The 25,304-nt window shown below is 42.1% G+C and overlaps 5 protein-coding genes across 5 annotated transcripts; 2 read left to right on the forward strand and 3 right to left on the reverse strand.

The window, feature by feature from the left end:
• Positions 1–277: 277 nt before the first annotated feature.
• On the forward strand, positions 278–2,368 carry CTRU02_211394 (heterokaryon incompatibility protein; the record flags this gene model as incomplete). Its single annotated transcript, XM_036720417.1, has 2 exons — positions 278–710; positions 765–2,368. 2 exons carry the CDS (start codon positions 278–280, stop codon positions 2,366–2,368), a joined length of 2,037 nt encoding a protein of 678 aa, XP_036588160.1.
• A 1,637-nt stretch (positions 2,369–4,005) lies between these two features.
• On the reverse strand, positions 4,006–5,759 carry CTRU02_211395 (cre-bre-3 protein; the record flags this gene model as incomplete). The annotated part of the gene is made up of 6 exons (XM_036720418.1): positions 4,006–4,279; positions 4,357–4,541; positions 4,608–4,838; positions 4,924–5,244; positions 5,314–5,561; positions 5,624–5,759. 6 exons carry the CDS (start codon positions 5,757–5,759, stop codon positions 4,006–4,008), a joined length of 1,395 nt encoding a protein of 464 aa, XP_036588161.1.
• A 5,737-nt stretch (positions 5,760–11,496) lies between these two features.
• Positions 11,497–11,703, forward strand: CTRU02_211396 (uncharacterized protein; the record flags this gene model as incomplete). Its single annotated transcript, XM_070205624.1, has 1 exon — positions 11,497–11,703. The coding sequence occupies one exon, from the start codon at positions 11,497–11,499 to the stop codon at positions 11,701–11,703; it is 207 nt and encodes a 68-aa protein (XP_070060867.1).
• A 9,144-nt stretch (positions 11,704–20,847) lies between these two features.
• Positions 20,848–21,748, reverse strand: CTRU02_211397 (rta1 domain-containing protein; the record flags this gene model as incomplete). The annotated part of the gene is made up of 2 exons (XM_036720419.1): positions 20,848–21,509; positions 21,577–21,748. The coding sequence occupies 2 exons, from the start codon at positions 21,746–21,748 to the stop codon at positions 20,848–20,850; spliced, it is 834 nt and encodes a 277-aa protein (XP_036588162.1).
• Positions 21,749–22,875: 1,127 nt separating this feature from the next.
• Positions 22,876–24,492, reverse strand: CTRU02_211398 (feruloyl esterase B precursor protein; the record flags this gene model as incomplete). Its single annotated transcript, XM_036720420.1, has 1 exon — positions 22,876–24,492. One exon carries the CDS (start codon positions 24,490–24,492, stop codon positions 22,876–22,878), a length of 1,617 nt encoding a protein of 538 aa, XP_036588163.1.
• Between the last annotated feature and the right edge of the window lie 812 nt (positions 24,493–25,304).

The following is a 25,304-nucleotide window of genomic DNA, read 5'->3' on the forward strand; positions in this document are numbered from 1 at the left end:
GCTGTTGAGCATCAAGTTGCCTCAACTTTGCCCTCAGAAGTAATCAGTTTCCCCCAAGCTTGCTTGGTATGACGTCGTTACACAAAGGGTCTGGCCACGTCGATCGACATCGTATGAGCACGATTGAAGGCGAATAGGCAGGATTGGTCCGCCAGTATGTTCGCCTTTACGAGCCATTTAATAGTCAGGACTATGCTGCCGGCTTCAAAAATGCAACGAAAGGATGACTTTGCATCCGACTGCACTTCACGAACGGATACTAACTAAATTTTGAACCATGTCTTTATGTGATCTTTGTAAGTCCATCCCATTGGGAAAGCTTCCCCCTTTCCGCGATGAAGAATTCATAAAGACAATGAGTGGGAAACCACGCTATCATCGATTACTACTCCATGAATATGAAGCAGGAAAACCCATTGAACGCTTCGGCATTCAGTATCACTCTGATCTAGAAAGCCTGCGCAGAGCGGCTTCGGAAGGATGTGTACTCTGCCAGTTGGTTGAGAAAGAAGCTAGTGGCCTCCTGGAGGAGATTTCCAATCTTCTTCGTGAGCTTGAAGGTGCTTTAACCTGTCGTCCGAGCTGGGATATGTGGTTGACGAGGCGAGGAGAGCCTGGAGGCGATGGTTTCTGGGTTGTCTGTGGAAGCACCGTCGAAAGTGATCGCTGGGTGATGCCTGTTGCATCAATCGGTTTCGCGTCGGATGAAAGTAAGCTTTCTCTCCCCTTATCTAACATCTTTTGCTGACAAGACCTTCCACAAGATGACGATCATTCAGTCGGATACAATGGGCGCGTGTTGAGAGAGATTCCGGACAAGACAACCCTTAACCGAATCGTCAATTGGCTCAAGAAGTGTGATGAGCACCCTCATTGCCGAATTCAGGGAGCTCGAATGCCGACCCGCCTTCTGGATGTTGGAACTTCAGATTCTGACCACATAATCAAGCTTGTTGAGCCTGATTCTGGGATTTGCAGTCATTACATCACTCTCAGCTACTGTTGGGGAAAAGGTATAAAGCATTTCACCACAACCAGCGAGACTATGCAAGCTAGGAAGAATGGCATCAAGGTTGATGAACTTCCCAAGACCTTCCAAGATGCCGTGTTCTTGACCCGCATGCTGGGTTCTAGGTATCTTTGGATCGACAGTTTGTGCATCTGCCAGGATGACTTGAAGGACTGGGAACGGGAGTCGGCGCAGATGGCAGCCGTGTATTCGAATTCCTACCTAACGCTTGCAGCGGCAAAGTCTGATAACGCCAACGGAGGCTTGCTCTCCGCTCGAACACCGAAGACCTACGTAAAACTGCCTTGCAGCAGCTCTAGTAATGGCGACTACATCCTCGCGTCTGCTTTGCCCCTTGATAAGGAGGTTATCCACAACTACCACGTCCAGATGAGAGAGGAGCCGTTGACAACAAGAGCATGGAGCTTACAAGAACGCGTTCTCGCTCGCCGAGTACTCCACTTTGCGAGCAACCAGATGTATTGGGAATGTCTTGAGGGTTTCGAAGCGGAGGAAGGCCTGAAACTACCATACTCACTGCCTTCCATCAGCGAGGATCCCCAAATTTCCGCTTACGTCGAGAATCAAGCAAAACGCAAGACCAAAAAGTCTCCCAAGGCTGTAGAGCTGTCTAACCCCTCCATGAGCAACTGGAATAGTCTTCTTTGGGAGTACGGACCTCGAGAGATGACCAATCCGGCGGACAAACTGCCAGCCATCTCCGGTATTGCCCGAGCTTTGAACAAAACCCTCGACGATGAATATCTGGCAGGCTTGTGGCGTGGCTCGCTGCTAGAGGGCCTTTGCTGGGAACCCCTTTCCTGTGAAGCTTCTGATACATACCGAGCACCGTCATGGTCCTGGGCCTCCGTCGATGGCATTCCTGCAACAGGGTTCATCGGAGATGTGGAGGAAGTGGCCAAGGTCCTCGAGGCCAGGGTTGCTGTTGATGGAGACAATCCCTTTGGCCGTGTTAAAGATGGCTTTATTAAGCTCGAAGCTCCGCTGGTCCGGGTGAAGCTCTCTGAGAATAAGGGCCCGACTGGACATGTGCTGTTTCGGAGCCAGAAGGGGGATGATGATTGCCCCGCTATGCTTGACTCCATTGACCGAAGATACGAAGTGAGCGCGGAGCTCATCAAGTCTATGGAGATATATGCTCTAGTACTGGTTTACACCTACGGCGGATTGCAGCCCCCCGATCCCGAGCGGAAGAATCCGTGCGTCCATGGAATTTTTGTCACCCCTGCTTTGGATAGGCCTGGCTGTATGAGGAGAATTGGTGCGGTATTGCAGGACGCAAAGGCTTTTGGTCCAGACGAGATTACGGCTTGCAAGAAGACTGTGACGGTAGTTTAAAGTTCAGTGTAGAAAGGCAGAGAAGTTACCCCATGAGTTACCCCATGAGTTACTAATCGTAATATATTATCTGAAAAGCTTATCTGTTGCTTGTTGAGAATTAATTGACAGGTCAAATGTGCCGTCACCCGCTCGGCTATTGTGACTAAATAGAATAAGGACTACGAAAGAAACCGAGACTTGGGATATGCAAGAAAGACTGCTTGACCTCGATCCAGGAATATCAACCTTTATCGCCCCGAGTTGCGCAGGCATGGGGCGCAAGCTGTCCTAAACAATTAAGTAACTAGCTAACCAATACTAAAACCACCAAGAAATATGCATTACCTAGGCAGTAATGTAATTGTAAGATACCAAAGGCGGTCAACATAAAACGGCATAACTGGCTCCCTACGTTCCCTAAAGCATGATCCCAGAGCACAATCTCAGCACAGTCATAAAGTGAGAGGGTTTACTTTGGTGGCAACTGCAACAAAGTCTGACAGAACTAAGTATTTCCCATCATTCTGTGAGTAGCCGATATAGTATGATAAAGGTTAAACCATAAAGCTCTGTTGACGAGGTAGTCAGAACCGTGAGAAGAAGTACCTAGTCAGCCACAGAAACCTTTACCAATGTCAATAGATACCGAAGATCCGTCCTGCGACAAATAAGAATAGCGTCTCAAATGCTCATCTAACATGATTCCGGGTGACCGGGAGCAATGACGTCTATCATCCGCTCCCCTGAATACCGTCGGTAGTGATTCATTAAACAAATTGGCAGTTACACCTTATTCAAACCTTTATGAGAATACCGACTAATAGACAGCGAACTAAAACTGTCAAGTTCTGCTATAAATAGCATTCCCACGGTGTTTCAGGCTTCTTTTGGCGTGCAGGAGTCTAATTTCTCCCTATGAGAGGAATGAGGAGAAGATGGATTGAAGTAAGTAACAACTATTCACAGCAGCTATTTCAATTTGGCCAGCCCATGCATATAATTATGCTAACAAAGTGTCACGTTGCCCCGTTCCCTACCCTCGTATCCGCTCTTGTATGGACTAACTCTTCAAGATCGTTGTCTCGCTATACTGAGCGAGATACTCTTGTCCCTCTTTGTATTCTCGCTGAATGGTTGGATGGCAATGGTTTCCTTACTCCGTGGCTTGATATTTACCTCGAACCCCTTAGGGAAGGTTGCAGTCCTGGCTGTGTATGCCGCAAGGTCTATATTAACAACCTCATTTGTTGCTGGACCAACATGGTTTGAGAATTCAAAACCCTGCAGTAGCCATGGCTCGATAAACTTTACGTAAATTCAATAAGACGTTAGGCGTCAACCCCGTCAATATAAATGACTAAAGATATCGCCGTTGCTCATACGCTGTGCTCTTGGTATTTTTGTCGCGTTCTTGTTTTCTTTTTTTCTTGTTCTGAAGAAATGCTCTGCACACCTACATATGCGGCAGCAATGTCAAACTTCTTGCATACACCAATGGCAGCATGTTAAGTAAGCCTTCGAAAAAGTAGTCGCATTACAATTTGTTTCGTTGATCCATGATGTTCTCACCTGGGCTTAACTGTTACACTTCTTACGAATCTCCGACATCAACGGCGGATTAACGTATGATTAGCGGGTTTACACTATTTTCCTATTTACACCTTCGATACAATTTCAAACCCCTGAGCCGGTTGGAAAATACAGGTTATCAGCGCAGCAACCTGCACGAGGCGCACGAAAGGCGCTAGAAATACCGTCTGAATGGCATGCTGAACAGTTTGGAGCCAAATCACTCCGGCAGGTGCTGTGAGGTCCTGCAGAAATGAAGCAACAATCAGGCTGTGAGTGTCGACGGCAAGATGCCACAAACCCCAAATAAATAGCCACTTTGGAATTATGAAAATACCGCCAAGTTGCGTATAGATAGGCCTACGAAGTCAAATATCAGCTTCGTTGCGGTTTTCAAAGACAGAAATCATTCAGAACACAGGGGTTCAAGAACATACCCAAGCCAGTACACAAATTCGCCGAGGACGCCAACAACAAGGGAAAACTTGACGATAATGCTGGGAATAGATAGAATTCCCGTGTACCATCTTCTGCGCTGCTTCCAAAAGTCGTGGAATGTTTCATTCGGCTGTTCGTGAACGGTGTTCCAAATCCAACCAAATTTGTAACCTTTCGCTGAAGACTTCGGTGCACAGTGAGTTAGTCTGTTTTCTTTTGAACCCGTCACGGAGAAGATGTTGGCACTTACGTTGTATGCAAACCAGAAGTCTTCCGCCTGGCAGTCGGTATCCCATGTCACGCTATTCTCGACAGCACCGTTGATTACGATCCACGAGCCGTGCATCCATCCAAGCATGGGCTTGTTACGCATCCGGACAGAGTAGGAGAACTTTCCAAAGTCCTCTTGACTACGAAGCGTCTCAGCAGTCGTTAGGAAGCCGTTTTTCCAATGGTTGACGTCGTTGTAATGCAATGTCCCCTGTTTGTAGAGAAGCAAGCAATCCCAGTCAGTAAACCAGATCGCTAAGTCATGTTACGGTATAGGCAAGGCAGGCATTCCATACCATGGCGACATCCAAGTCAGTCTTTGTTATGAAATCAAGACAAGAATTCATGACGTCCTCATCAATCATAGACTCTTCGTCCAAGTGCAGGACCCAGTCATTACTGGTTAATTGCTGGTTTCGTCGGTAAAACTCAAGAGCGCGGGCCTTATACTTGGCCTTGCTGGGCGTGAAAGCGGATGGGACGACGACTATCTGAACAAATGACGGAAGAGATTGGCGAAATTGCACTTCTTTCTTTTCGTCGTCAAGGACAACGTGAAAGCGCACACCTGGGATGTTCTGAAGTGGCGACCAGGCTCTGGTAGCCCTCATTACCGTCTTCAAGATTCAATTACACATTAGTCACGAATTTTGAGACAGTCAGGGTGTCTAAAGGAATGAACTCACGTCAAAATTGGTGCCTTTAGTCACAAGGCAAATTCTTAAACTGCGAAAATCCCGTTTGGCTGGGGCCTGAGAATACAAGCCGGGCCGCATTGGCGTGCACAAGCCGAAAACCGACGCATATGGGGGCATCTGGGCAATGAGTCCGAAGAAGATCAATGCTGTCTGAAGCACTGTGGTCCAGTTCCACTGATCATTAGCCTTTACGGCATTTTCGTAGTGATAGGTAGCATGAGCCAACTTCCAGAGCACTGTATGTTGCTGAGTTAGCTGCATGGACCAGTTGTTCGAAAGGAAGAATGAGGTCACTGACAGCAGAAGGTTGTTGCTAGTGTGAAAGGAAAGATGTAATGATTGTATTTGGTGATGGTGTTGTACAAATCTTTCCTGGTCCGAGGGACTCCCCATTGCAGGAGTGGCTTGGCTGCCCCCAAAGCATCCTTGGACATAGCGAATGATTGTTAAAAGTAAATTATAAAGAATGTAATGTGGCCGTCAAGGCTCACTTGATAAAGACGGAAAATAAGAACAACTAAGAAATGGCTTGAGCAGAACTTTACATTACGATGATGGTTTTGTGGAATTTCTTTACTTATAATAGATGAGAGCACACATATTATTAGCTTACGGCTCGACGGTTGGTAAGGTGATAACACGCTCGAGGTACGTATCTACCATGTGGGTTTAGATACAAGAGCGATGTATCAAGGTCGAGACAAGTGGATTCGAAGGTATCAAGAGCAAGCTGTCATGATTCATTCGAGGGCGCAGTAATGAAACACATTGAATCCAAGCTCGCTCTTGATAATGATACCCTAAAGCTTTCGGTATATTTACCGCGTCGGTAAATGTCATTCCTTTAATGGAATAGTAATCGTCATGCGCAGAGTCGTACAATTGAGTGACCAAATCCCAAGTTGAAACCAGTGATCCAGCACGCCGACCTTTGCACAATTGCAGATGGTTTCAAAACTTTTCCAACTGTTATTGAGGTCAAACTTCTCTTCGACTGTTGGCTACCTTTGGACTTACACGTTTGCCGCGTTGCAAATTCGGAGTAATGCTGCATTACAGAGCGGCATGGTGGGGCCTACGGAGAGTTTGCAAGGAGGTTTACCATCCCAAACTCGCTCCTTTTACTAGGTAGCTGGCCGGCTCGTCTGATAGCATCGATGGCTGAGAGTCGGGAAATAATTCAATTGATTGCCTTACAGGGCCTTATCTGACTTGACAGTGGGGTTGGAGTTACGCAATTGTAGTTCCTGTAGATCAGACCCGTCTGGAACACTGAAATTAAGTTTAAGCTGCTACTACTACAGTATGTGTAGGTTTCACAGGGGGTGAAACGGAATTCCGTTCGTCAATAACAAATAACAGTAAATTGGTTCTAATCGATGGTTCATGATAGTTGAAAGTGGTGTTGTTGACTAGAAGGTGGGGATATTCCCCCTTGGCCTGTCACGTGGGTCTGGGAGGCTTGGGCCTCTCAGCCTGGCGGGCGTGTGGCTGGAAGTGCTATACGACTCCGTATTCTAACTATCGCAATACTGGAAACTCTCTTTTTATGGTGTTGAAGCGGTTGGAATACGTTGTCCCTATATAGTTCTGTCTCTTCGTTAATTCGGCCTCCTATCCCTACTTTCTCCCGTAGTTACGGTCTTGTTACCTATCCCTCTATACGTATCGTTATCGTATTGCTATTAACGAATCTCTCGAAGGCTCGATTTAGTTTGCTCTTCGTAAGGGTATTAGTAGGGTTGTCTTCGCTATTAATCTAACGAATTTCTTATAGTTCTCGTCTTTCGTATGATTGTCTTAACGCTATGATATCGATCATAAGTCGCTTTTCTTTAATAATGCCTAGCTTTACGAGATACTCGTATAGCGAATAAGAATCGGTATAGACAACTATCTGAATCGTTAGTAGGGTAAGGTAGTTAGTGATTGTCGCTAGGGTTATGGCGAGGGCGTAGGCTATATCGACGCTAGCAACCATCCCGTAGATCTCTAACGCTAATACGCTACGGGTAACTTGTTTACTCTTCGTAAAGCTATAATAAACGAGGTTACCGTAAATTATAAATTCTCTATCGTTGCTATTAGAGGAAGTATCGTTAGCTAGGATGATTAGAAACCCTAATTAGGAGGAGAGGTTATAGTTATTAGCAAACGACTTGTTAACGAAAATAAATAGCTTAGCTATTATAAGGTCGAGTAGGATAAACGTTATTCCTTAGTTAGGCAATTCTATTTACTATTGAATCCGTTGATTTAGTGCTTTTATCGCTTCTAGCGAGGGGTCTTAGTGTTAGGCAGTAGTAGATAAATCGAAACAGGCCTTAGGTTAGCAAATTGACGCGATATACGCCCCTCTAGCGCGTTGTTCGATATATTACTATTTTAGGTTAGGTTTAGTAGTCTTAATATATCGTAACTTCTTAGCTTATCCCTTTTGCCTTAAATTGATCGAATTATCGGTTGATAGCGCGATTATCCCTCCGTTAAATTAGAAAGGTTTGTTAATTATAAGGATATTCTTTGCTTTTGTTATAAAAGCTGCTTTTTCTAACTATTTGTCTTCTAATTATAAGAACGCCTTGTCTAACAAACCGAGGGTATCGTCGGTTTGCATACCGATATAGCTAAAGTATAGATTTTCGGTAGATAAGATTAATAGGTATAGATTATATAAAGAAGTAACTATCTAGAGATTCTCTCTATAATGCTTATAATACGTTGCCTACTAGTAGGTTCTAGCTTCTGCGATTCCGTATAAAGGCTTTATAACCTTTATAATAGTCCCTTTTAGGTACTAGTCTTAAATTTGCTTTAGTAGGTAGGCGAGAATAGTATAATTAAGCCTTATAGAGGATTAAACGTAGGCTTATATAATATCTCGAAGCTATAGTTATTTCCCTTCTCGTAAGAGTAACAAGGTAATTAACAAAATTAGCTATTAACTTGCTTGCTAAATCGTTAGCGATTAGGTTAATATAGCCTTCTTACTATCGTCGGCATAACCTTGTATTATAAGTCTTAATTTCTTATAAGGTTCGGTTATTTTACTTTTGACTTTATTAACGATACGAGATCGGAAGATTTATATATTCTAATACCTTCTCTTATTAAACTAGGTAAATTTAAATACTCTTCTAGCGATAAGGCTATTAATCTCTTATTTAGTTAACTATTCGAACGGTTTGCTTAGTATAGTAATAATACCTTCTTATTATAGTTTAATTGCTAATTCTTCGTCTACTTACTCCTTAATCGATAGGAATATTTATTAATAATCCGGGTTATCGTTAAATTCCTTTATAAAGTAGGCGATTAGTAGTAGTCTCTTCTAGGGTCTGCCTAGGCGTCTTCTCGGTAGCTCCGGTGCCTCTTGCAGTTCGTCTGGTTTACTACCTCTGCCAGCGACGATAATTTCGTCGCGTACTACTTCCTACTATAGTAACTTAGCTTCAGGTTTTTCTTCTTCTAGCGCGGCGATGGAATTAAGTAGTTAATCAGGATCTTCGTAGTATAGTTTAACTATAGTAGACCGGAAGGTCTTCAGACTACATAGCGTATCGATAGTATAGGTTTCGCTATTTATAGCTACTAAAGTAAATAGTCTAGTCTAGCCCTTTTTTTCACGCTATACTTATACTTACGACTATAGTAGTAAATTAACAATTAGCCTTATATTAAGGCTATTACGGGTAGCGATAGCTTCTACTACCTATCGCCTTACGTAAAGTTCGCATACTTTGCTTATCGCCTTCTTAATCGCTTTCGCCTGCTTTATAACTTCGGGAGATAGTAGCGAATCGTCGGTAATTTGTAGGTATAAGCCGAATACTAAGAGTGTTAGCATTATTCCGTTCAGGCTAGCAGTATCGTTAACTACTTTGACTACTATTTAAAGTACTGATTCTAGCGTAATTGTTAGGTCTTTTGCTTTAATAATTTCGTACGCCTTCCTTAGAAGTATATAGTATCGTTTAACTTTCCTAATACTGTTATAGGCTTTTATAGGAATTTCCTTGATTTTAATTGCTATTCCTCTCGCCGCGTTTCGGAATTCTGTTAAGCGGAAGTTTATTCTAGCGTCGGTAACTAGCTAGTCTAGGGGTCCCTGATATATATCTATCTAGCAGAGGCGTAAGGCTTCCTAAGTAGCTTTCGCAGAAATGTCCTTAAGGAACTAGGCGGCGTTAAACGCCGTAGCGGTATCGACGACGTAGAAGACCGGTCTATTACCTTTAAGGTATATTACGTCGGCGATAACCTCGTAGTTAAATTCGTAATCGTCTTATAACGTAAATTTAAACCGTAATAGCGCTAGTACGTATATTTAGTATTGATAGCAGACTTTCGATAGTTACTTAATTGCCGTAATTTCAACTAGGTAGCCAGCCTTCTAGAATACCTTGTATAATCGTTAAATAGATAGGTATCCGAAGCGACGGTAAACCCATCGCAATTTAGCGTCTATAAGGTAGTTCTAGGCGAGTAGTTTCTCTTTATCAAGTAATAACTATAGGTAGCCTTATTTGCGAATAATAGGTATGACCTTGTTTCCTTAGATGAGGGTATTCGTAACGTTGTTAAAGTAGACCTTTAATCGGTCTATATCTCCTAGGCATATAAGGAAGGGAGTGTTAGTTTTAATAACGTGAAATTTAACGCTTCTAAACGGCGTTAGCACTTTAGTAGTCCCTATAGACTCTAGTAGTATCCTATCGCCGAATTTTACTATAACGCTGCTAGCTGCCTTAGTATTTAACGTAATTCCTTCGTAAATTTGTTATAAGGCTACGAATTATAGGTAGCTAGCAGTTAAGAATCTTGCTACGCCCGAGTCGGGCATGATCCCTTAGAAGTTCTAGGCAGAGTAGCGTCCCTTAAGTATGAATTACGAAGGTAGCTTTTTCGGTTCTGGTTGGTTGCAGAAGAGGTCTTCTTTCGTAATAGTATAGCAAGTTGACTAGTCTGCTAGGATCGTAGCGATCCTATTACTATTAATTGCTATTATAGTAAAATAAGCGGTAACCTGGAATTAACTGTCGCTACCGGTCTCTTCCTCTTCGTTACCTTTACTAGTTTGTTTGGTTACGTAGTAGTATTGCTAGGGGTCTTCGGCGGTAGGTTATAGGTCTAACCCGTCGAAACCCTTGTATTAGACGAGAAATTAGCTATATGCTGGAAGTAATGTATCTTGGGCATATTAGGTGGTTTTGATCTTCTCGTATGCTTTTCGTCTCTCTTCTGTGGTGTGTTTGGTTGACTAGTAGTTAGGTTTTCTATATACGTAGTACTTCTTAGGCGTTAGCGGTAATAGGGGTTTGATACGGCTTCTTCTTCGTAATGATCGACTTTGTAATGAACGACTGTATCGTGAATAACGCCCTCGACTGTTAAAAGTTCTGTCGGTCTAGTACTGCTTTGGTAGGTTGGCTACTATGTTAAATTATTATTAGTTAAGACGGGTAGCTATCTCGATCGACGAGATTAATTAGCTGCGAAGTCCTTTATACGTCTTAGCCGGTATAAATAACGCTATTGCATACTTTAGAATATCTCTATAAGCGTATAGAAGTTAGGTATAGAGGGATCGGTCGTTATAATCCTATTATAGCAAACTAGGCTAAATCTTGCTTAATTTGTTATATAGTATGTTAAAATACTCCGATTTAGTCTTTCTAAGGTTATCGCGAATGATTTAGGGAAGAGTAGTTATATTCTACTACGTAACGTATGCTTATTACCTTTCCTTAGTCTCGAAGTATGATTTTAATTAGTTGATTATAGTCTCGAAGTTAGGTTATAGGTTGATTACTTTAATCGAGGCGTAGAAGTAGGTTTTAGCTATTCCTTTTAGTATTAGGGGAAGTGCCTTGTTATATTAGGAGGTGTAAATTCCTAGCATTCTAAGTCACTACTTATTTTACTATAATAGCAATTAATAGTAATAGGATCGCTACGATCCTAGCAGACTAGTCAACCTGCTATGCTATTGCGAAAGAAGACCTCTTCCGTAACTAACTAGAACCGAAAGAGCTACCTTCGCAATTTATACTCGAGGGACGCTACTCTGCTTAGAACTTCTAAGGGATTATGCCTGACTCGGGCGTAGCAGGATTCTTAACCGCTAGCTACTTATAATTCGTAGCCTTATAATAAATTTACGAAGGAATTATGTTAAATACTAAGGCGGCTAGCAGCGTTATAGTAAAATTCGGCGATAGGATACTACTAGAGTTTATAAAGACTATTAAAGTGCTAACGCTATTTAGAAGCGTTAAATTTTACGTTATTAAGACTAATACTCCCTTCCTTATATGCCTAGGAGATATAGACCGATTAAAGGTCTACTTTAATAACGTTACGAATACCTTTATCTAGGGAAATAAAGTCGTACTTATTATTTATAAATAAGGCTACCTATAGTTATTACTTAATAAGGAGAAACTATTTGCTTAGAACTACCTTATAGATACTAAATTGCGACGGGTTTACTATTGCTTCGAATACCTATCTATTTAACGATTATATAAGGTGCTTTAGAAGGCTAGCTACCTAGTTAAAATTACGGTAATTAAGCAACTATTGAAAGTCTGCTATCGATGCTAAATATACGTACTAGCGCTATTACGGTTTAAATTTACGTTATAAGACGATTACGAATTTAACTATAAGGTTATCGCTAACATAATATACCTTAAGGGTAATAGACTAGTCTTCTACGTCGTCGATACCGCTACGGCGTTTAACGCCGCCTAGTTCCTTAAGGATATTTCTATAAAAGCTACTTAGGAAGCCTTACGCCTCTGCTAGATAGATATATATTAGGGACCCCTAGACTAGCTAGTTACCGATGCTAGAATAAACTTCTGCTTAACAAAATTCCGAAACGCGGCGAGAGGAATAGCAATTAAAATCAAGGAAATTCCTATAAAAGCTTATAATAGTATTAAGAAAGTTAAACGATACTATATACCTCTAAGGAAGGCATACGAAATTATTAAAGTAGAAGACTTAATAATTACGCTAGAATTAGTATTTTAAATAGTAGTTAAAGTAGTTAACGATACTGCTAGCCTAAACGGAATAGTACTAATACTCTTAGTATTCGGCTCGTACTTATAAATTACTAACGATTCGCTACTATCTCCCGAAGTTATAAGGCAGGCAAAAGCGATTAAGAAGGCGATAAGCAAAGTATGTAAACTTTACGCAAGGCGACAGGTAGTAGAAGCTATCGCTACCTATAATAGCCTTAATATAAGGCTAATTATTAATTTACTACTATAGTTATAAGTATAAGTATAGCGCGAAAAGAAAGGCTAGACTAGACCGTTTACTTTAGTAGCTATAAACAGCAAAACCTATACTATCGATATGCTACGTAATCCAAAGACCTTCTAGTCTACTATAGTCAAACTATACTACGAAGATCCCGATTAACTACCTAATTCCATCGCCGCGCTAGAAGAAGAAAAACCTGAAGCTAAGATATTATAGTAGGAAGTAATACGCGACGAAATTATTATCGCTAGTAGAAGTAGTAAACCAGACGAACTGCAAGAGGTACCGGAGCTACCGAGAAGACGCCTAGGCAGACCCTGGAAGAGACTACTACTAATCGCCTACTTTATAAAGGAATTTAACGATAACCTGGATTATTAATAAATATTCCTATTGATTAAGGAGTAAGTAGACGAAGAATTAGTAATTAAACTACGACGAGAAGGTGTTATTACTATACTAAGTAAACCGTTCGAATAGTTAACTAAATAAGAGATTAATAGCTTTATTACTAGAAAAGTATTTAAATTTACTTAGTTTAATAAGAGAAAGTATTAAAATATATAAATCTTCCAATCTTATATCGTTAACAAAGTTAAGAGTAAAATAACTAAACCTTACGAGAAATCGAGACTTATAATATAGGGTTATACTAACGATAGTAAGAAGGCTATATTAACCTAATTGCTAACGATTTAGTAAGTAAGTTAACGGTTAATTCTATTAATTACCTCGTTACTCCTACGAGAAGGGAAATAACTATAGCTTCGAGATATTATATAAGCCTACGTTTAATCCTTTATAAGGCTTAATTATACTATTCTCGCCTACTTACCGAAGTAAATTTAAGACTAGTACCTAAAAGGGACTATTATAAAGGTTATAAAGCCTTTATACGGAATCGTAGAAGCTAGAACCTACTAGTAAGCAACGTATTATAAGTATTATAAAGAGAATCTCTAGATAGTTACTTCTTCGTATAATCTATGCCTATTAATCTTATCTATTGAAAATATATACTTTAGCTATATCGGTATGCAAACTGACAATACCCTCGGTTTGTTAGACAAGGCGTTCTTATAATTAAAAGACGAATAGTTAGAAAAAGTAGCTTTTATAGCAAAAGCGAAGAATATCCTTATAATTAACAAACCCTTCTAATTTAATAAAGGGATAATCGCGCTATTAACCGATAATTTGATCAATTTAAGGCAAAAGGGATAAGCTAAGAAGTTACGATATATTAAGACTACTAAACCTAACCTAAAATAGCAATATATCGAACAACGCGCTAGAAGGGCGTATATTGTGGGCGAGAACCGGCACAGAACGCTCAGAATGGGGAAAAGTGGTGTTGTTGGTTGGAAGAACTAACTGACTAGCTAGAGGGCTGTGGAGGCTGGCTAAGACCAGTGGTGGCGGCCGTCAGCCCACGTGACGGGCCGGCGAGGCCTGCCACCCACACCCCCTCTCAGACTCCTCAGCGAAAAAGCAGTAGAATAATAGGAAATACAAGAAAAGTCCCAAATCCTCCAAATCCGAGGAGTTCTCAACTATTAGAAAACTCGGTCAATTACCGGTTAAACCTAGCCAATAGGAGGCCGTAAAATCCTCCGAATCCCGAAGTCTCAATATCTTCCCACAGTCTCAAAATCCCCCTCTCAATCCAATCCCTCCGCCATGCCCAACAAACGAACGAATTCCTTGTGTTTGACCGCAACCAGTGGCTTCGTAAGTCTATCGGCAGCCATATCAGCGCCCTTGATAAGTCGGAGTTCGATGCTTTTCGCAATATGAACCTCCTATATGATCTATTTGTATCGGACGTCGATATAGCGGGTTCGTGCCTCGTTAAGTAGGTTTATGACGTTATCGTAGCCGTTAGCATTGTTAGTAAACATGATAGTAGGCGTAGTAATAGGTTTGCCGAGCAGTTAGGAGAGGCAACGTCTGATCTACTTTATAGCAATTGCCATAGGTGTAAGATTGATGAATTCAGCCTCCGTAGTGCTTAAAGTCACGAAAGTCTGTTTCTTTGACTTCTAAGCAATCGGCGTACTAGCGAGGAAGACGACGTAACTACCTGTCGAGACTCGTGATGGCTTGTTGTCAGCGAAAGAGGCATCTGCAGTAGCGTAAAGCCCCAACTCGTTGATCGTAGAGATGCCTCTAAGTATAATACCGAGATAAACGGTACCTTTGAGGTATCGGAATAAGTGCTTAATAGCATGAAGATAGGCCTTAGAAGGCCCTGAATTCGCTTATGACAATTTACTAACGGTATAGGCTATGTCAACGCGAGTTCTAGCTACTAGGAAGTTAAGGCAGCCGGTTTATTCGATATAAAGTTGTTATTCGTTAAGCAAGCACTCGTTCTTATCCTAGGTAATAGGCAGATCGTTAGTAGTCGCTATAGGCGTCTTAACAATACTTAAACTATTAAAGTCGAATCGTTAAAGCACTGCTTTTACATACTTAGCTTAGGAAACGAAAATCTTACTAGCAGCCCTATCGCGTTCAATCTAGAAACCGAGAAAATCGGTAGCCTCGCTAAGGTCTTTAAGAGAACAGACCTTCTCGAGGAGACGACGAACTTCTATTATAACCTGCTTATTAGGAGCGGCGATAGCGTTGTTATCAACGTATATAAGTACGTACGCTTTGATCTTATAATTAACGAAGAGACAAACCTCCTTATTAATAGTAGTAAAGCTAATTCGTTCTATTTTACTCTTAATAAGTCGAAACTACTAAAGTAGTGATTTTCTTAAGCTATAAAGTGCTTTGTATAGTAACTATACCTTGTTATCTTTAGTAGCGTAGCTAGCGGGAGGCCGGACGTATACCTTAACCCCTTCTAGAATCGAGGCGGCTAGAAAGGTAGTATCGAAATTATATACTTCGTATTTAAGATCGAGAAGTACGATAACTACGAAGAAGAGTCGGGTAGCGGTAGTAGAAGTAACTATAGTATAAACCTCTTATAATAACTAGTTACCTTTCTTATAGTTTCTATAAACTATATATCAGGCTTTATAGCATACGATTTCGTTATTTTTATTAGTTTTGATGTTATATACCTACTTGCTAGGTAGGACTTTAGCGTTACGTAGTAGGTAAACGACTTCGTAAACCCCCTTTTCCGTAAATTAAGTTATCTCTCGTTCAAAGGCTTGTTCCTACTAAGGCTACTATAGGCTCTTCTACGCCTTACGGTAGGACTTCGGGATTACTACGCCGTCAGGTAAGACTTTCGAAAAGGCAGTAGTAGAAAGCATGTTAAGAGAAAATTAACGAGAAGTTAGTAAAGCTAGAATATTAATAGATAGGAAGGTCTTTTTAGCATAGGAGCGTACGCTACTAGCGGCTTGGTAGTAACCGGGTAGTCGCTAGGCTGAGGCGCGGCGAGGTCGAGAAGACTCTGCCGGTTGACTTGTTGCTTTCTTAATAATCGTGGAGAAGGAATCAGGGTCCTGGTGATTAGTTTCTATTGTTTCTACGGAAGCGACGAATTCGTTATTATTTAATTCGTTAGTAATGCTGTTACGAGGTATAGTAGTAGTCTCTAATAGACTTTCTAGTAGTAGAGACATAAGATGTATATTAGTAGGTACTATCGCTTTTTTAACGATAGTCTTATCTAGTTTAGGATTACTAGTTACGGGTTTTTTACCTTTAATAAGCTTCTGACGGATAGTATACTAGATGATAATATCTAGTTCGATAAATACAGTATTATGTTTAATTTTATCAATATTAGGTATGCTAGTAGTTAGAAGTAATACTATCTTATATAGTTCCTTACGAAATCAAACATCTTTATAGCGAATAACCTCCTTTCGATTAGGTAGGTAAACGTAGTAAATATAGCTACGAAGAGAACCGTAACTAACAAGGAATCCCTTAATTGCTTATAGTTCTATCTTAGCAAAGCGTATAAGGCGTCGAGGGCCCTTCTTATATACGTAGGCGGCATAGCTAAACGTTCGGAGATGTTTAATATAGGGGGCCTTACGTTTAGCAGCCAAGTTTAGCTCTCTTGCTATGATCTCGTAAGGGCTTAAGTTACCTTTAGAAGGTATAGGTAAGAGGTTAAGAATCTAAGTTACCGAATCGATACTGTAATCCTATAGTTCCTCTAGAAGGGATATATTAATCAGCTATGTCTAGGCGCCTTCGACGATAGTACGACTAACATGCTTAATAGTACCGTTTATAGAAGGCGTATAGGCAATAGTCGTGTTGTAGCGAGTACCTTCGAAGTAGGGGTCGTTGAAAACCTTGATTAGCTCGGGAGTATTGTTAGAAACCTAAACCTTAGGCTTAAGGCTAGTAAGACTATAGAATTTAGTATCCTATTTCTTAATAGCTGCTAGGATAGTAGCAAACTTATGGTTAGGTAGAAAAACAACCTAGTAGTAACTACTATACTTATCTATAAGGTATAGAACCTAACGGTTCCCTTTTATTAATAGGGGAAGAATACTAACGAGATTAAGGTAAATTTTATCACCGATACTTATAAGTAGAAGGGGTTAGTCTCGACTAATTCGCTTAGTAGATTTGCTAAGATGGCAAGACTTATAGAAAAAAGCGTTAATTTCTAACGTTATAAACCGAATGCTAACACGGCGGCAAGCCTTTACAACACGTAATAAGTAGGCGTAAACTAGCCGGCGGTATATTAGTTTAAGAGACGGTCGCTAGGTAGCCTAGAAGGCAGCGAGGCTGATAGTAATATCTCGAAGCACGTGATTTCTAGTATTATAAGTCTTAACGACGTAAACGTTAGAAACCTAATAAACTTTAGTAAGGGAAGTATGCTATGTTACGTATATAAGGCTTAAGGTCTGCTAATCATATTCTACGTAATTACGACGAAGTTTTCTAAGGCTTAGTAAGTTGGCTAGGCTAGAAGGGTTGTACTTAACGTTATAAAGTATCTAATTGTAAATAACGTTAGGGTTAGTAGGGTCTTAGGTCTAGAAGAAGACGGTACCTACGCTAAGTAACTAGACTAGAACGCTAGAGGCAGAAGTAGAAGGTGCTAAATCGCTTTTTTTAGCATACTTAACGAAATATCGCAAGTTATTAAAGGTTAAAGTAGTATAACTAGAATCGAGAACGATATTGTCTTGGGTAATAAGGTTATCGCAGGCAGTAGTAAAAACTGCTAGGCTAGTAATAGAAGCAAGGGCAGACTAACCTAAGATAGTAGGTAACGCTTTAACAATAGTCTAGCAGGTACTATTAATAGAAGTAGGCTGATCCTAGCGGTAGCGATCGCTATATATATACTTTCTCGCTTTTTTAATTAACTTATCCTAGTTAATATAGTATAGAAGGATAAGATTAAGGTAGGCGACGTAGTACTTTATAGTCTCGTAATCATAGTTATAGTGGTCGCACTTCTTCTTTTCCTTAGAGGCAGTAATAGTAGAGGTAACGGTAGTAGTAACGGCTAGAGAGGCAGGACCCTTACTGCTAGCAGACTTGCCTCTAGGTGTATTACGAATAGTAGTATAACTATGCTTTTAATCCTCGTCTTAGGTAAGTATGTAAATCGTATTAGCTACCTTATTCTAAGTAGGATAGGTAGCGCCCTTCGATGTAAAATGCTTATACATATCAGGAAGTCGGTTTTTAAAGAAGTTAAGGAGGAAAATAGCGAGGAAGGAGTCTAGTAGACGACTATGAATAGTCTTAATACGCTTTCTAAGGTAGTGATAGCGATTAAGGGCATCGTGAAGAGTTTTGTAATCGTTGGCGGTAGTCTTGGCAAACTCGTTAATAAGGGTAGTTATAGCATCTTGTAAGATTCTCGGAATATGCTTCTCGAGCGCCTGCTATAACTAGTATAGGTTTCTATCGTCGATCTAACCCGTAGTATAGAGCCTGTCGAGTACCGATTTGCTAGCGTTTATAAGGAGACTATACGTGACGTTACGGTTCTTTCTCTATTCCTCTGCAGCGATAGGGTTAGCAAGGCGAGGGACGTTAGTCTCGAGGAATATCTCGAAGTCGTATCCTCGCAGGGTCGCTATAACAAGCATACGCTATATATTCTAGTTGGATTCACCTTTCAGGCGAGGGAGAGGCGTGAAGACGGTCTTAAAGTCGTTTTGAGACATCTTGAAGTAAAAGTAAGGGTATTATAATAATGCGGGACAGACTTATAGTCGCACCTCGATTATAGGCGTTTCTCCGAGGCTGTAGCTTTGGAGGCGTGTCTATACGTTAGATAGCTTACTTTCGCTGCTACCTACGCGTGCTGTTAGAAAGGGAAAGTATTGATAAGTAAATGGTACTGAAGAAGTATGAATATTGTATAGGAGGGAGAATCTCTTGCGTAAGAATACGAGAAATAGGTAGAATTATAAGATCCGACCGTAGAAATACGGTGAATCGAAGGGAAGAATAAATACTTATAGAAGATATAAGAAACTGATAGGCTGGTTTGAAAAACCGAAGCTAAAATAGTTGAATTCTTATGAGAACGAGGAAATCGAAGTAAAAGTTATAGTTGTAGTGTGGTTGTGACTGAAAAGTCTGTTGTTGTAGTGGAATTCCGTGGTGTTCGTGAAAACTAGTGGGTTGTGGTGGTCGGTCGCGTGCTACGTGATATTCGTGCGCGCCAGGCAGCCAATATCGCGTTAGAAAGTGAAATTCGTTAGCGAAGGGAAAATAAGGCGAGAAAATTGCATAGAAGGGTAAATAAAGCAAATAAAATCGCAAAAATTCGTGAATCAATAGAAAATTGATAGACGAGTAGAATAATGGGTAAAACGACGTTATTCCGAAAGAATAACGCTGGGCTTATAACCTGTGGGCGAGAACCGGCATAGAACGCTCAGAATGGGGAAAAGTGGTATTGTTGGTTGGAAGAACTAACTGACTAGCTAGAGGGCTGTGGAGGCTGGCTAAGACCAGTGGTGGCGGCCGTCAGCCCACGTGACGGGCCGGCGAGGCCTGCCACCCATATATATCGCGTTAATTTGCTAACCCGAGGCTTGTTTCGATTTATCTACTACTGCCTAATACTAAGACCCCTTGCTAGAAGCGATAAAAGTACTAAATTAATAGATTCGATAGTAAATAGAATCGCCTAACCGAGAAATAACGTTTATCTTACTCGACCTTATAATAGCTAAGATATTCGTTTTCGTTAATAAGTCGTTTACTAATAATTACAACCTTTCTTCCTAATTAGGGTTTCTAATTATCCTAGCTAACGATACTTCTTCTAATAGTAATAATAGAGAATTTACGATTTATAATAACCTTATTTATTATAGCTTTACGAAGAGTAAACGAGTTACTTATAATATATTAGCGTTAGAGATCTACGGGATAGTTACTAGCGTCGATATAGCCTACGCCCTTGCTATAACCTTAGCGATAATTACTAACTACCTTAACCTACTAACGATTTAGATAGTTATCTATACCGATTCTTATTCGCTATATAAGTATCTCGTAAAGCTAGGCATTACTAAAGAAAAGCGACTTATAATCGATATTATAGCGTTAAGACAATCGTATAAAAGACGAGAACTATAAGAAATTCGTTAGATTAATAGCGAAGACAACCCTACTAATACCCTTACGAAGAGCAAACTAAATCGAGCCTTCGAGAGATTCGTTAATAGCAATACGATAACGATACGTATAGAGGGATAGGTAACAAGACCGTAACTACGGGAGAAAGTAGGGATAGGAGGCCGAATTAACGAGGAGACGGAACTATATAGGGATAACGTATTCCAACCGCTTCAACACTATAAAAAGAGAGTTTCTAGTGTTGCGATAGTTGGAATATGGAGTCGTGTAGCACTTCCAGCCACACGCCCGCCAGGCTGAGAGGCCCAAGCCTCCCAGACCTACGTGACAGGCCAAGGGGGAATATCCCCACCTTCTAGTCAACAACACCACTTTCAACTATCATAAACCATCGATTAGAACCAATTTACTATTATTTGTTATTGACGAACGGAATTCCGTTTCACCCCCTGTGAAACCTACAACACCATTATGCTTAGAAGATGATGTTAAGTCGACTTTATGGCTCTGTTGTCGTGAGCCGATGTACATAAAGTAGGTGAACTTGCTGTCCACCACAACTTGAGCTGATTGATGGCGATCACTTCTGAAAGTACTTGACTATCAACCTCACCCAACGTTCCATTTCAAACTTTCCAGTTGATTTAAACCATACTAAGCTTTTATAAAACTAGCTTTCCACTACTTTGTTGGACCTAGAATTTCCATGGAAGTCCCCGAGCTCAAACTGGTAGGTCTATGAGCCGCCGTGGGAAACCACCTCCAAAAAGCAAACATGACAGTAAGCATTGGCACTGCATCGAACACATATAGTGGCCATTCATGACTGAGCAGATAGCCATCTACCCCCATGATGTATTCAACGACCCGAAAGATGGATCGGAGCATGACCAAACCACAGACAACATAGAGCATTCGCAACATATTATCCCACTGGAGATCGCCTAGACCAACAGTTGTCGAATATCGACGCAGTCTGCGGTCGAACACGAACGCCAAAGCACAAAATATACCGAAGAGTATGATTTGCAAGAACAATCCGGTTAGCACCATTGCTTGTGCCAACTGATTATGGGTTCCAACAACCATAAGGCCCGCGGCACCACCTTGTATTGCCAAGGAGAGGATATCTCCCGTCACAAACAGCCTTGTGATTCGTTTTGGCCGGATAAAGGAGAGATTTTCTTCGCCCGTGTTGCGAATAATTCGACCCAGGGTCATGTAAATCGTTGCTGCGAAAAGGACAGGCGCAAGCAGGATGTTGTTTTGCTGAATGACGTAGGGCATCAGTTTGCCGGTTTTGTTATGAGCAGCTGCGCGGCATGCAAAACCAACTACTTCCACTTCATTTCAGAAATTATTAGATGCCAAGACTAATGTCAGGCTTGGAAGCGGAGACAAGAGGCTTACTGTAGCCTCCCACTGTAAGAGGGATACTGAACCACGCTCTGTTGCGAATCATCTGATGGCAAATAGCTCCTGTGGCAATTATGAATAAGGCACAGAATGTTGCTGCAGCCTCTATAGAAGGAATGTATTTCCACAGGTAGTAGCCGTGCTTGTAGGGCTCCAAGATCGCCATGATGATCGTAGGCAAATGCGTTTTCGGGCTCGCCGACTTGCGTGAGAGAAGTCGTTTGTGATGAGCCGTCCGTAACACAAAGGTAAGGGACTCCTGTTCACTTAAATGCAGAACAGACCGAGAATCAGGTCACTATTTTAAGAATGTGTCTAGACCTTGGCGTACTACTTCGTTTTTTCCTTCTCCCTTGTCTGGAAGGCTTGGAAGACCTCCTAAGCTTGCAGCCTCTGAACACTCAGTGGAACACAAGGCATTGACGTATCCAATCGTTCACGTTGGAATACGGCACCAGAGGGTCTAGCTCACAACAGGTCCGTAGTTTTAGCTAATCCAATGCCAAGTATGTTATTTCGTATCCCCGTATTAGCGTATTTCAAGCATTGACTCAATAGCCTACGCCGTATAGACCGTAAACACCACTTCGGCTTCGCCAAACGTATCTACCTATCCGTATGAGACCATTGCATCTACGCCCAAATCGCTATCCAGTTTAACCCTCTATTTCCGCAGGTAGATGAGGATGCTCTTCCAATATGATCGGCCCCTATTAGGAAGCTGAGCACTCCAAGGCATAGCATGCATGCTCCAGGTTATCGTATGAGTACTCCTCACCACGTTTGCTGTCAGTTCCCTCAATTTTCTTTTACTTTAATCCATACACACGAATCCCTAGGTCTACATAATCCGTATCTCTATGATATCGGTTCTAGTTGAATGTTAGTCCGTTCATCAAATGTCAGGTCTTTGGTCTAGTCAAGAATCCCACCATTGATTTTAAATATTGTTAAATTTAGATACCCATATGATATCCAGGGAATGTCTCCACTGATGAACAGGAACTTTGCATGAACTCATTGGCATAAAAGAACAAAGGTGTCGGTCACTACAACCTTTGGTTGGGTCACACGTACACAAGCAGCTTTGATAGGACGAGGCAACTTTATTACTAGTTCTCAAGCCACGACAAACAAGGCTTGTCGAGGAGACAATTTTATACTATGACATAGACTCGGTAAAGAAGCTCATGCAATCTAACCATCAGGCAACGAGTAAACGATCAAAGCGTTCTACCGGGTGGAGTTGACGGTGAAGTTGCCACAGCAGCTTGTAAGCTCTATCTTCCATTTCTAGAAGAACAGCTCGTCGCTAGCGGGTGAACCAATTTCATGCCTCATTTTACAACCAAAAGAAGTAGTATCACTAAGATCACCGCCAACATATACCTGCTGCAATGGGAATGTACACAGTTCACGGTGCCTTCCGGTAGCATCTGTAGCATACAAGGTAATGGGAACCGTCCCATTTTCAACCCAAGACACCAGCTGTTCAAACGCAGCTGACGGGGCTGCTCCAGCGCCACTTTGACAGTGACCTACCCCCGGTGCTTCATAGAACCGAATGAACTTGTCCGAATCGGCGTGCGTTTTGAGGACCCTTTCCATGTATGCAATCGTGCCATTGGGCGGTATAATCTCGTCGGCGAGTCCATGCCACGTAATTAACTTTCCGCCCGCCTCTCGAAAGGCGGAAAGGTCCGGGTTGGCTGCAGATAACAAGGAGCTGTATTCATGTTTGGACTGCTGGAGATATTGGAAAAGCTTCTCGCTGCTCATCGTAGAAGCATCCCATCCAGGGCTTTTAACCAAGAGGTACTGAATCCAATTAGACATGAGGTTGGCATTCGGTGCTGTGCAGGAGGCGTTTGATGTACACTCCGTGGAGAGCAAAGTGCCAGTAAGGGATGCGTCCTTGTTTACACCAAACCAGCCGGTCTTCCCATCTGCACTGCGAGGCCCAGTCCAGGCTGCTTGCACAATGGTTGCCGCGGCTGCAGTGAACTGTTGCATAGTACCATTGCAGGAAAATTTCTTCCCGACGATGTCGTGGGGATCAAAGTTACACAGGGCGGGTAACGATATGATACCATCGTTAACGCCATCCAAGTTGTCGCATGCGTTGACTGCCGCCTTTGTGAAGGCTTCAATTTCGCATGGAGCAGGGACTACTCCTACGTCAAACATGACCTGCGTTGGCCAATATGCCGCCGCGAGAAAGTCTTCAATGTTTATAGCTGGTGCCGCAGCCATGATGCCATCAAAGTCGTCGGCATACTTTTGTGCAATCATCATGGCCTGACGTCCGCCTCCAGAGCATCCAGTGAAGTACGAATACTTAGGATTGGCGCCATAGTAACTCTTGGACACGGCTTTCCCAATGACAGCCATCTCATGCAGAGAAGTTGAGCCCCAGTTGTTGATTAGCTGCATGTCGACTTTCCCGGGACTTTTGAGGGCCCATGCTTCCGGAGTCGTCATGCCCTCAGGACCTCGCACATGACCGGCGTCAGTATCGAGAGCAACATAGCCATTACCAACAGCCTGAGTCATGTATAAAGACCCAACACTGGCACTATAACCGCCTCCGCCAACGGCCTGGAGTCTGCCATTCCAAGAGATGGGTGAGGGCAACCAGACTTGCACATTGACGGCGTCATCCGTGCCTGGATGAGTGTATGTGACTGAAACGTTGCAAAAGCTGATGGTGTAAGAGGCTGCGTCGACGGTCCCGGGGGCCGTAGAGATATCCGTATAGTTGGAAATTGCTGCAGCGGTAATGCTGATGGGAGCAGTCCCGTCAATATCTGGGAAATGGAAACGACCGGGTGAGCATGCGTCGGTGATATTAGGCTTCGTGCATGCCGCTCGCGCCTGTTGGCTCAGCATGAGCGCTAACAGCGAGAGCATTTTGGGAAACATTGACTATAAATGAACGACTGGTAAGTCTTTGAAACTAAAATTCCATATTGATCAAACCAGAACACATTGGGGGGTCTGTCTTATATATAAAAATAAAAATAAAAACCATGAGCTGCATCAGCGAGTGCTGAAAACATGACGTCTGTTCGCTCTGCTATGCTCATGCTACCTTAACCACGATGGATGGCATCCAGCCATGCCAGTGACTTATACGAGCTCAGCCACTTCCATATTTCATTTAGGCAATCTCAGCAACACTTATTCACGCATGAGTACATCCCCACCCGGGTGACAATAACGTTGGCACAGTTTTTGGTGCTGGCTATAGGGAAGAAGACTGTGCCATTTTCTGTCACTCGGATGATCCCGATGCCATCCAGGCCAATTCTAAAAGTAGAGTTCTCACTTCTCCACAAACAAGTGGAAAGAGACCAAGTCTAGTTTGGAAGGAACGAAAATAAAAGAGGGGGTGTTTGAGGCAAGGTTTACGACTTTATGTTATTGACGGTGACTTGCGCCGCATCGACTAGTTTTGAATCGTATTACGTCTATTCTAATTGGTTGGTTTCATCCAAACGTCGACTTAGTTGCCGTATCCCCGCCAGGTACCGATTCGCAGGCGTATCCGTATTTCTGGCTTACCTTAATGTCAGTATGTGCTTGTCTGTACCGATAGATCCGCTACAGTGCATCAAATTATACGGCGTGATCACAGGATTCTATAGAAAAAGAAAACAGGTTGCTTCTTAAAACTCTTGTCTATGAAGCCTAGTTGCGAGGGACCTTTGAGGCAAGAAAAG

This window comes from Colletotrichum truncatum (genome assembly GCF_014235925.2).
Source record: "Colletotrichum truncatum strain CMES1059 chromosome Unknown Contig_0007, whole genome shotgun sequence".
Taxonomy (NCBI): domain Eukaryota; kingdom Fungi; phylum Ascomycota; class Sordariomycetes; order Glomerellales; family Glomerellaceae; genus Colletotrichum; species Colletotrichum truncatum.